Source organism: Opisthocomus hoazin, chromosome 25 (genome assembly GCF_030867145.1).
Source record: "Opisthocomus hoazin isolate bOpiHoa1 chromosome 25, bOpiHoa1.hap1, whole genome shotgun sequence".
NCBI classification, from domain to species: domain Eukaryota; kingdom Metazoa; phylum Chordata; class Aves; order Opisthocomiformes; family Opisthocomidae; genus Opisthocomus; species Opisthocomus hoazin.
Window position 1 is genome coordinate 7812864 of NC_134438.1, and position 12145 is coordinate 7825008.

At 58.7% G+C, this 12145-nt stretch overlaps 1 protein-coding gene across 2 annotated transcripts; it reads right to left on the reverse strand.

Moving 5' to 3' along the window:
- Window positions 1–481: 481 nt before the first annotated feature.
- Window positions 482–8031, reverse strand: RPS10 (ribosomal protein S10). Of its 2 annotated transcripts, none has more exons than XM_075443268.1 (6): window positions 7975–8031; window positions 5669–5818; window positions 5031–5202; window positions 1588–1665; window positions 1141–1196; window positions 482–570 (listed from the first exon to the last, which is right to left on the reverse strand). In XM_075443268.1, the coding sequence occupies exons 2-6, from the start codon at window positions 5816–5818 to the stop codon at window positions 529–531; spliced, it is 498 nt and encodes a 165-aa protein (XP_075299383.1). In that variant the 5' UTR covers window positions 7975–8031; the 3' UTR covers window positions 482–528. The 2 variants fall into 2 exon arrangements, with proteins under 2 accessions (XP_075299383.1, XP_075299381.1); XM_075443266.1 differs by lacking the exon at window positions 7975–8031 and adding an exon at window positions 6724–6808.
- Window positions 8032–12145: the final 4114 nt, after the last annotated feature.

Below are 12145 nucleotides of genomic sequence, written 5' to 3' on the forward strand. Positions count from 1 at the left end.
CGCTGCCACAGACACCCCAAGTTTCTTAGGCCACAGTTAATGAACCCAGTAATTGCAGAACCAGGACAGAGGAAATGCTCACCTGCCTGCACTGGTTGCATCCGATTCACAGAGGGCCTCAGGCCAACACAGCTGAACTTGCTGAATTTTCTGCCTGCAAAACAGAATTGTCTCTCAGCCCAGCTTTATTGCATTACTGGAAATTACTAGAAATGAGTGGGCCAGGGCAGAAAAACTGTCTGCAGCGCGTCTGTGCTGCCATGAACCAATGCTCCTCATTCCTCCATAAGAATCACCTCTACGCACTCGCAAAACCCTACACCAGTAACCACCAAACCTACGAAACTCCTTCCTATAACCTGCTCTCTAATCACAAGTTATTTGACAACTGTTGTCATGCGTGCCAAAGATTCAAGTCACCTCTCTGCTACGTGAGCTCTAGATTTATGCATTTAAATAAGACACAGTGATGCAACCCAGGTGGCATTTTCACCTATTTTATTATACACAAAACATGAGCAGGCAGTTCTACTGAGGAGGCTGACCACGTCCACGACCAAATCCACCTCTCTGCAACAGAAAAGGAAGAGCGTTAGAAGTCACCGTATTAAGCAAGTGACAGCAGCAATGACACAGCAGCAAGAACCACCAACACAATAAAAGAGCTAGCTGTCTGTCCGCTACTTCACATTACTTCAATAAGCATCCACTGCTCCAAACACAGCCTAACTCTGCTGTTTGAGACTAGCTACCTAACACAGGTTAACCAGATGAGCGATACCAAGAACAAAATAAACCCATCCTAGCCAGCTCTGTGGATCACATCTAGAACTCTTCAATTTCTGAAGTATAACATCATGAATTTCATCCAGAGCGCTCAGCTTGCTTCTCAAACGTGTCACTGGCTTCCCGTCACAGCAGCGAGGCCATCACGCAGCTTCCCCCCAGCAGGAACGCAGCAAGCGAGCTGGGCGTAAAGGGCAGTGGTTCCCAGTCTCTCTTACACAACCAGAGCCAACACCTGACCCCAGCTGGCACACCTGAGGAGCACCACCCTGAAGAGCATGCAGCTAGGACCTATCCAGTTTCTCTTAATCAAAGCCCCAATAAAGGAAGCAAATCTCAAACACAAATACTCACAAACTGGAATTCAGTGGCTGCTCCAGCACCAGCCTCAGCCTTCTTGTCAGCGCCAGCTGAAGGGAGAGATGAGTGAGTTACAAACCAAAGAATACACCTCCCAAGCACCGCGCTCCTGCTTGGAATCAAAGGTTGACAATCAGAGATGACTAAAACTGAGGCAAAATACAGCAAAGTAAAATAGCTATTATTGAGACTGCTAGAGAGTTACTGAACACACCCCCAAGAAAATCCCACATTCCAGCCCAACAAAATTTCAGAGGATCACACTCATAAGCAGACACAGATAAGCTCTGGTGCGTAAATGCCTAAGCTTCACCAAGAGTCTAGTTTTCCCCTTGTCTTCTTGAAAGGAGGCCCATACTGAAGACAATTCTCCCAACAAGGTAAGTTGCACAAAGAGCAAGGTCGGCCTGATGTTCACACAGCAACATGTGGGACACTCACGTGGAACGGCACTGCGTCTGTACGTATCTCTGTCGGCTTCTCCCCGAGTAAGACGCGCCGGGCGTTCACCTTCCAGGCCTGAAAGTGAAAACTGCAACTTCAAATACACTGCTTATCCAGGACACAAACAACTCATTTCATGGGTGACACACCTCAAGGTGGAAAAAAGCCCTCCAGTTAAGCATTAGATCTACCAGCAGAGCGGCATCTTGGCCAGCTCAGTGTATATAAACATAAACAGAAGTGACATGATAAGGAAGACTTCAATTTAAGAGTGAAATCTGCTAAAGTGCACCAGCTTGTGCTTGGGTTGAAGTTAAATAATGTGAAAAACAGATTTACAGCATCATCAACAGTCTTCTGGCCTTTAAACAATAGCCAAAAATGAATGATACTATAAAATCAGAAATACAGGGAATCTGCCACGGCCAGCCAGCTTGTTCATAGCTAAGTCACAAACCGTATGACATCCCGATCCCAACCTAAAATACAGCTACACTATCAGTATCACAAATCCTCCACAATGGAATAGATTAATAAAACTAAGAGCAGATTATCTCTGTAACATCAGATTAATATCAGACAGAACACTTGCAGGAAAGAAACAGATGTGGTGGAACTGCCGGCCTCTGCGCCACTCTCGCAGGGTTCACGCCGCGCATCAAAGATGACATTTGCTCCCACAGCACCAGGGCAAGGCCTTCATGTTCAGGCAGTACGACATGTGTAAGGGCCGCTGCTGCCTGGCGCACCACAGTCTCCAGCATGCTGCAAGAAACACGAATCATGCCCCACTTCTACAGGCTTGATTTATGCCATGGGCACTAATTTTCCCATACAAAAACCCAGTTCTTACAATAGATGCTTTTATTACAAAGAGAAACACTACCCGCTGATGTGCGAACAGATCAACTTATCCTACAAGCGCCTCTGCGTCCTTCCTTTCTGTCAGGTTCAACCATTATAGCACATTCCCTAGCCAATGGATGTTTTGTTTTTTAAATTTCAGATCTGTCCATCCTTCATTTCTACAGTTCAATTACATCTGTAACAAACACAACTTCTAAATATCAGATACACAGTGGTCTAAAACCTGCTTTAGACTGACTGTTCCAGCTTTTGTACCAAGCCCTACTTGAGGGAGTCAGTAGCGCTGCGTGGAAACACCAGAAAAGGCCCCCAAACCCCAAGAGGCCAAGCAGGAGCCATAAGCTTGGATCCTGCACCACCATCCTCACACACCTCTGCAACTCCCGCCCTGCTGCAGCCTTCGGCAGGTAATCCAGAGGACCCGCACAGACACGGACGATGCGCGCAGCCGCACCAGCTGACCCAGCCAAGGTACGGACTGAATGAGGTCACCAGCACTGCACTGCAAAGGGCTGCGACGCTGCAAAGTGAAGCTTCCCCACTGCAGAAACCCTGAGCAAATCTTAGCCAGGCACTGTAAGCCCTCCTGTTAGAGACACAGTTTCTTTAATACGCTGCATAAACACAGCATCTGAAGAATAAATTTGGTAACACCCAAAGCCACCCAGAGATCAAAGAAACCATCATCTTCCTACTCTCATTGCAATTCTTTCCTTTGAAGCCAATGATGCCACAGTTTTGTTAAGCTAAAAAACAAGCTGCGGGAGCTGGAGGCGCACTCCTCAGCACCCCACGCTCACAGCCTCCGTCCCCAGCGCAGTGTCCAGTACCTGGGGACGGGATACGATAGAGCTCAGCAGCAGCAAGAGCAGACTCCTGCCACACAGCAGAAAGGGCTTTGTCATGCAGGACTGCCCTTCCACAGAGGGAGTACTGTGTTAAGGGCAGGATAACAACCTACATTACTCTTGGTAAACACAAGGGGCAACTCCATGCAAGGCAGACAGACCCACCGCCTCCTGCCTTGAGAGAGAAGAAACATTTCTTGCCCCCAGAGACCTGGCAATGCTGTTATGCCCACCATAGCTGCAGCAGTTTTCTCTCTCCTAAGTTTCCAGAAGTTTTTATCTCCCCAAAGATCTTCTGGGCAATTTTACAATCTATGTTCTGCACTGTGGTGCTTCTTCTCAACTATTGGACAAGAAACCAGGAAAACCAAGCAGAAGGGATTTTGCAGAGCATTTTGAAAAGCATACAAGCAATGCAACCATCCTTTCCATTCTGAATTATTAGCTTGGAGCACAGTAATCTTTTCAGAACTGAACTGAGGGGCATGGTGGCTTCAGCACATTCACCTCAAGTTTCTATACACTGCACTACTATATGACATTGCTCAGCACAAAGGGTATCAACCTGGTTCACAAGCCATTCATAGGCCAGTACCAAGCATCCGCAGGGAAAAATTGTAGCTTCTGCCCTGTGTGGACAAAACAGGCAGGTTTGCAACCCAAATTTTAGTATTTAATATTGCTATTTGCAGCCAGAGAAGAATACCCCCTGGAAATGCTTTTCAGCCTTCTGCAGGTGGGTCTGCAACACATTTTGTAGGGAGGCAGCTGCAGGCAGTCTGACAAGTCTGCATCAGCAACACATCTGTGCATGATCGGCAGCTCCTTCACTTTTGCACACATAAAACCCACCAAGAAAAAAATCAGAACTACAAGCCAAATATATCACATGTATTTGTTACAGATCTTCTAATCTGACTTGCCTAACAGCTCGTTAAGTGTACATGATAAAGCCAGAACACGGGGTGTCCAACTTGGCCGCAGGTACCACCGCTGAACCCCCACATGAAGCACACCCAGCACCCAGGCTTAGCTTTCGCTTTCAGTCATTGCATGCTGCACCCGTGCGCTACGCCTGAATTCATGTTTGTTCCCTATCTTCACAACCCCAGCCACGGCCACTCAACTTTTACACAACAGCCTCCCAGGTGGCTCTTCTAAGGATAACTCAGCCAGAGGGAGGTTCTCTCTAACTGCTGGACGAGACCAGCACTGCACACACTCCTTTCCTGAGGGAGAACCATGGTGACTGCTGCAGACTCTTCCCAAAAAGACACACATAGTTTCCAAAAAGCCACAGCAGCCAGAGCTACCCTGTCTTGGACCTCAGCCATGTCTGGGCACCAGCTGGTACCTGGATCCACAGCCTGCGGTGTCAGCACACCTGCTCCCAGTGATTCCAGTCAATTGCGCTACCACAGAAGGCCAAGTCCCACACTCAGAGGGCTTCTCCCAGTCAGCCTCACAGCTTCTTTTAGCCCTCTCCAGCTTCTCAGTAGACCACTGGCCATCAGAACAATGCCACATACAAAAGCAATAAAACTTACACATGCCTCTTTGATCTATTAATATTTATACATCCAAAAAAATCACAGCAACTCACATCAGTCTGCGTGGAAGCCAACATTCCGCTAGCTCTCCACCACACCTGAGCGTCCAACACCCTTTACCTCGTTCCCTGCTCCCTCCTGCTGACACAGCAGCCACCTCTAAACCGCTGCTTACCTTTGGGCCGTGGTCTGCCAGTCTCCGGGCGGCTCCGGCGCAAGGTGGCGGGGACGATCTCAGGGGGGAGGTGAAGGTAATCACGCAGGTACTGGATGCCCTCGTTGGTCAGGTACCAGTAGAAATGCCTCCACGCAAACTGCTCTTTCACATAACCACGGGATTTCAGAGACTAGAGAGAGAATTCTTCATTACTTGATGTCTGAGCCTTATCATCACTCAACATCTCCGATCAATACCCTCACCAGATGGTTTTGTGAACACAAGAGCTTATCAGGGGTATGTAGGGAATAAAAGCTGGAAACAATGTCACACACACAGAACAAAATTACAGCATCATTCCCATTCTGTGAGAAAATACGAGGCCACCACAGAGGTATCACAGCTTCAAAAACGGAGCTAGAGATGTGGATCCACGAAAGAATAAACCAACAGTCTGCAGGGAACAAAAAATCAAAGAGGAAATAGCAAAAATCAGGAAAAATAGGAAAATAACTGTAATAAGAAAGAAACAGCAAATGCAAGACAATGGCTAATGATGTTTATTCGCTAATGGCTGACGCTGTTTGCTCACAGGCACGCAACCACCTTGCGTGCCCAGATCCCAGCGGGCTGGCACCCAGCCCTCGCTGCCGTACCTGCATGGCTTTCATGACGTGGAGGTTGGGCACGTTCTTGTCGACAAGCTCAGGGTGCTTCGGCATGTGGACATCTTTCTTGGCCACCATCACTCCCTCCTTAAAAAGGAGTTCGTAGATGGCAATTCGGTTCTTCTTGGGCATCAACATCTAAGCAAACATAGGCCGTACACAGTAAATACTATCGATTTAAAATAAATACATTCAAGAGCCTACCAGAAGTAGTAAAATAACAACAATGCTGGTTTATATGAAAAGCCTCGCACTTAAACAGCACTCCCCAGACCACTGTCTCCTGCAAGAACACTGTGAACAACTTCCCAACACCTGAGCTGCTGGGCATCCCCTCCCCTTGTCTTCCTGCAAAGGAAAACAGAGCAGCCCAAACTTTTGCTCTTTAACTCACACCACTACGTTAAAGGCCACCAACTATCTGACGCTGGCCAAAACAAAGAGACGAGGGCTGACGCAGCCGGGGCAGACGCAGCTCGGGGCCAGGCGACTTTCGGCTCCACCGCCGGTGCCGGAGGCCTGCGGACGCTTGTGCTCTTGTTAATTCACATTTAACTGGGGAGGTGAGGAAGGGGACACTCGGCGTCGGGCGATGCTTCCTGGGGCCCGCGGAGCTCGGCGCAGGGAGGTGCTGAGCCGCTGGGCACCCTCACCAGCCGCGGCCCGGTGCCGGCCCTGAGCAGGGCTGAGCCCCCACGGGAGCCTCTCGAGGCGGGAAGACCCCGGTGCCACCGCTGGGAACTCAACGGGGCCCCCGCCGCGCCCCGGCCCTGCAGCCGAGGACGTGAGCTCGGAGCAGCCGCCCCAGCCCAAGACCCTCCAGCCCCGAAGCCTGGCCCCCCCGGTAACGAGACCTCTCCGCGGCCTAGTGCCCCCCACTCCCTCCCGCCCCGCAAACTCGGGCCTAGGTCCTCCCTATCCCGGAAATCCCCCCCGCGGGGGGCCTGGCCGAGGCTCCCCATCGCTGCCAAGCAGCGGCCCCACGACGCTGCCCCGCGATGGCGCCGATGCGAGGCCGATACGGGCCCAGAGCGCGGCCTCACCGTGGCTGCGGCGGCAGGCCCAAGAACGGAAAGGAAGGCGCACGCGCCGCGCCGCCGCTTCCGGCCTCCCAAAGGTCCCCTCGGCGGTGCGGGTGGCCGCGGCGCTGCCTGACCAGGACGCGCAGGCCCCCACCAGCCCGGCCGCGGGGGTGCCCGCTGCGGTGCCTGATTGGAAGCGTCACCGCCTCGGGCGGTGGCTCCGCGGGGTCAGCAGTGCCCCCGGCCCCGGGGACCCCCTCCGCGTCCCGCTCCCGGCCGCCACTACACACATCCCCCTCAGCGGCCCCACTCGTGACATCCCTTCCATGTCCCCCACTCGTGTCACCTCCCCCGCGTCCCCACCCCGGCGTGGCTCCGGCGACCGACACCAGCGCTGCCCCCACCCCCCCCCATTTTGGAGGGGAAGCGGCCCTGCGAGCGGGCGGCGAGCCCGGGCCTGTGCCCACACCGGGACACGAGTGGGGTCCCCCCACGCCCCGAGCGATGCCCGGGCTGTCCCCAGCCGTGGGACACTTTCTGACCCCACCGGGGGGGTGACCAGGGCGAAGAACCCCCCCCCAGCTCCCCCAGACATGTCCTCCCCCTCCCCCGGGGCAGCTGCCCCACGCTGGGTACCAGCAGCCATGTCATGGGTGGGGGGTCTCGCTGCGTGTCACGGGTGGGGGGGGTCTCTCTGCATGGCTGTGAGCACCGGAGCATGGTGGGGTCCCCGGGGTTACCATGCCCGGTGCTGGGTGACACCATCCCGGCCGTCACCCTCCCTGTCCCCCCGCAGCACCCACTGAAGCCAGACCCCGCCCCTGGGCTCACACACCCGAGCAAGGGGCTCGGGGCTCGCGGGAGGCACCCAAAGAGCCTTTTGTGCCCCAAAATGCCCGGCCAGGAGCCGCGTCCTGCCTGCAGCCCCCCCAGCCAGGTCCTTGGGCAGGGGGGGACGTGGTGGCCCTGCGTGGGGTGCAATGGGGGGACCAGGGCTGTCCCCCACCCCAGTCCGGGGCTGCTCCTGCCCCTTTGGAGGTTTGAACCCCCCAGGAGCTGGCTCCCGCGGCCCCCCGCAACCCCCCCGGACCCTGGGGGGCTTTGCCACATGGCACCCCCTGATCCTCTCCCGGACGAGAGGCTGCAAGCGAACGCTTGCGGGGAAGAGCGGGAAGGGACGGAAGCGGCTGGGGACCCCCCCGCCACCGCCACCGGCTGGGCCCCGCACGGCTCCCGCCTTATTCCCAGCCGTCACCGCAGCCCTGTTGTCACCTTGTGCGGCCAAGGCGTCGTTCCGCCGGGACACCGATTGGTCGGCTAAAAACGCTTCCCTAATCTCCGCGATGATCTTTACCCCCCCCCCGCCCCGCCACCTCCTCCCCATCTGCCGTGCCCTTCCCGCCCATGTGCCGAGCCAGCCCCGGCCAGAGGCACCCAGCCCCGCTCCGCCGCCGTCCCCCCGACCCAAAGGTACCTCGCGGTTCCCGGCGGATTCGGGGCTGAGCCGGCTCCCGGCGAGGCGGGAGGTTGGCGTCGGCGGGTCGGCCGGGGCTGGCTGCGGCGAGGGTCGCCGGCACGCGGTGGGTGACGGTGGCGGCGTCCGCGGGTGGCGGATGGGGTGCCGGGGCTCGGTAACCGTGACGGTGCCGTCACCCCGATCCCTGCGGTGGTCCCCGGTTTGAACTGGGTGGCCCCTGCCCTGTGCTGGGGGTTGCTTGCTGGGAAACGAAACCCGCTGCGGCAGAGCGGCTCCCTGACCCATTTTAAGCCATTTCCGACTTCTGCTGGATTGTGCCAAGCGGGGCTCGCCGCCTGCCTCGGGTTTCACCCCCAGATTTCGGGTTCACCCGTTTTTCTTGGCGTTTCTGGCAGGGTGGGAAGGTGCCGCAGGTCCCTGCCCGGCGCCCGCACGTCCCGGGAGGGGCTGGGGTGTGGTGTGAAGCGGCGGCGAGGGGCAGGGGTCGGGTGGGGGTCTGGACAGGGGTCTGGCAGGGGTCTGGGGTGGGGGTCTGGGCAGGGCTCTGGGCATGGGGCTGGCATGGAGCTGGGCAGGGATCTGGCAGGGGTCTGGGCAGGGATCTGGCAGAGGTCTGGCATGGGGCTGGGCAGGGTTGTGGCGGGGGGTTGGCAGGGGGCTGGCAGGGGTCTGGGTGGGGGGCTGGCAGGGGACACATCTTCAGGGGGGTCCTGAAAAGTGGCACCGTGGGGCTGGTGGGATGCAGCAAGCGCCAGCCCTCACACAGCCCCGCTCTGTGCGCTGTGCCTATCCCCCCCATAGCACATCCAGGGCTCCCAGAGGGCGGTCCCGGGGTGTGGGGGGGCTGCTGGCCCCACACACTGACCGGGGGCCAGGGCTGCCCCAGGGCCAGGCTCGCCATGCCAGGCTGGGGGCTGCCACATCACCTGCACCTGCTCTAGGTGCGGAGTCCCACCAGCCCTCCTGGATGCATAAGGGGGGTCTGGGACCCCAGCTGGGACAGCCTGTGGTGGGGGGGCTGACAGCAGCCGTACTCGTCCCCCCTCAGCTCCCTGGGACGCGTTTGGCATCGCCTCACCCAGTGCCAAACACCAGCTCCTGCTCCAGTCCAGCGGTTGGGGGGGTTCAGCCTGCGCCCACAGCCCCTGGCCAGCTCCCGGGGGCTCCGGGGCCGAGCTGGCGGCAGAGCCCCCCCCAGAGCTCCCCAACCCGCGGAGAGCTGAGGCTCTGCGAGACTTGGCCTGAGACTGGGGGCTGCTGGAGGGGGGTCTGCCTTCTCAGCTGTGGGCAGGGGCCAACACTTCCCCCCTCAACCCTCCCAGCCCACATTTGCCCCCAGGGTGTGAGCTCTGGAGGCACATGGGGCAATAAAGCTGGGATTTTGGGAAGCGAGAGTGAGCAGCGGGGTCCCTGCGGGTGCCCAGGGCTGGGGGGGACTCGTGCCTGTCCATTTCGGGCTGTCCGGGCAGCCTGGAGCTGCCTGGTGCCATCCCAGGGCTTCGCTACCGTCTTCCCACCTCGTTTGTTCCTCTCTGGGGGAACAGGGATGGAGATGGGGGGAGGAACCCCCCTCCCCATCCCGCAGGGCAGCCCCCGGGAGAAACGCATCCCTCGCCCTGCGGAGCGGGAGAGCTGCCCTCGCCCTCCTCCGCCCGCAGCCCTGCTTTGCGGCTCTCACGCCCGCCATGGAAATGGCAAAGCCAGCGCTTCGCTAAACGGATTAAAGCTTCCCCGGCAGCCTCTCGGGCTGCTCCCGCTTCCCTCGCCCCCCGCGCCGCCTTCCCCAGGCAAACCCCATCCCGAAGCCAAACACTGGGGCAAGGCGATGACCGCAGGGCAGCTGGCCCGGCCGGGGGGCTGCACCGCCGGCCCCGAACGAGGACTCGGTGCCAGACCGCAGCTCCCACCGCGCCTGACCCAGGAACCCCGGCTGGAGCCCTGCGGGTCCTTCCCACCTCCTGGGATTTTTCTTTCCCTTCTCCAGAGCCCAAAGCGGAGCGGGGAATTTATCAGCCACCGGCTTGGCCGTTGCTGGCGGTGCTGACCCTGCCCCGGGGTCTGCACTGATCCGTGACCCCCCCGGCCGGTGTTGGCCCCCTCGTCTCCCACCACTCCCCAGGGTGCGCGGCCGCCGAAGGGGCTGCAGCAGGGTGGGAGCGAGGGAGGGAAGGCCGGGAGGCTGGCGGGCATCGGTTAGCGACGTGCACAGGGGCAGGGCGAGCAAGGGCAGGGGACACCGGCGCCGGCAAAGCGTGTCTGCAGCAGGGCCGCATCCTGCAGCGAGCCAAGGTTTGGCTCTGTGGGGGATGCCCCTTGCTGGAAATCCTGTGTCCCCAGCGCTGCTGGTCCCCGTGGCCGTGCCAGGAGGCAGAGATAGAGCTGGGATGGAGCTGGGGTGGCACTGGAGTGGAGCTGGGATGGAGCTGGGATGGCGCTGGGATGACGCTGGGATGGAGCTGGGTTGGAGCTGGGATGGAGCTGGGATGGAGCTGGGGTGGCACTGGAGTGGAGCTGGGATGGAGCTGGGATGGAGCTGGGTTGGAGCTGGGATGGAGCTGGGGTGGCACTGGGATGGAGCTGGGATGGTGCTGGGGTGGAGCTGCGATGGAACTGGAGTGGAGCTGGGCTCCTCCGGCACAGCTCGGCAGGAGGAGGAGACCTTGGCACGTGGCTCTGCCCAGGGACAGACTTTGGCCCCGCATGGCGGCCAGCCCGGCTGGTGTTTGTGCACCACCTCAAAGGCAAACACAGGACCCCGCCATGCTGCTGCGGATGAGTCTTGGAGCAGGAGGGGCCGCATCCAGCCGGCAGCTTCCCGGAGGGGCCAAGCTGGCATCCGCCACAGCAGAGGGGGAAGGAGGCAGCGAGACCCCAGCACCGCTGTCGCCGTGGCCGTGGGCAATACGTGTGGGCTGCTCCCAGGCACCTGCCTGCGCCGAGCGCTGCGCGGTTTCCCGGGAAAAATGGAGCCTTTATGTCCCGGCCCCGGCCCCTTCCCGGGAGGGCTCAGAGGATGCCCCCCGGGCCGGTTACGAGCGGACAAGGAGGGGATTGTTATGGTGGGAGCTGGGGTCCTGGCAGCACCTGCCCCACGCCGGGACCCTCCACAATGGCTGCCTTTCTGCGTAATTGCTGCAGAGCAACTAATTATCCTCCGCTGCTAATTAGTGATGCGAAATAGCCCTGCGCTTGCGTTCTCCCAGCAAGCCCAGGAGGGCTCCTGGGACCGGCAGCATCCGTAGCGGGGGCACAGCCTGGGCGTGGGGCGAGGACGGGGGCACTGGCCCCACTGGGCCCCACAAGCCCCAGCTCATGCTCCTCCCTGCGCCCGGCATCGAGTGGGAAGGGGCAGCGGGAGGCCAGGGGTGGGCTTGGGATGAGTGGGGTGCCGCACCCCGCTCTGCCCTCGTCCCCACGCAGCCTTCCCAGCCGGGGGCTCTCCCATTGCTCCCAGCGCCAACCGGCTTGGCAGAGCACCACGAGCGGGGGCTTTGCTGGGATTTAGGAAATGCGGTTTCCTCTCCTCGCGAGGGAGGCGGATGGGAGCAGGCCACACTTGGAAATCCCCCCCTTCTTCATGCAAAGGCTGGCAGCCACGGCCAGGTGACGGGCAGAGCGGCTGATCGCTGGTGGCATTTCTCTGCCCTCCTGCCCGCGCCGGCTCGCTGCGCAGGCAGGCTGCTGGCAGCCGCGAGAGCACGGTGTGGGCTAATTTGCTCTGCTTCTCTGTTTGCCGTGGTGCTCAAAGAGCCGTAATTTCAGAGCGGCGAGCGGCCCGATAAATCAAGGCTTATTTCCTGCCAATATTGGCCGCTGCTTCCCACAAGGAAACTCATTTTACAGGAGGGGAAATGACTTACCGCGGGAAATACTGAGCAGTGGGATGTCAAGAGCCAGGGAAAAGTTTGTTGCGGCCGAGTAATTGGTGAAGGAACTGGCTGACGCTCACCGTGGGAGCCTCGTGCT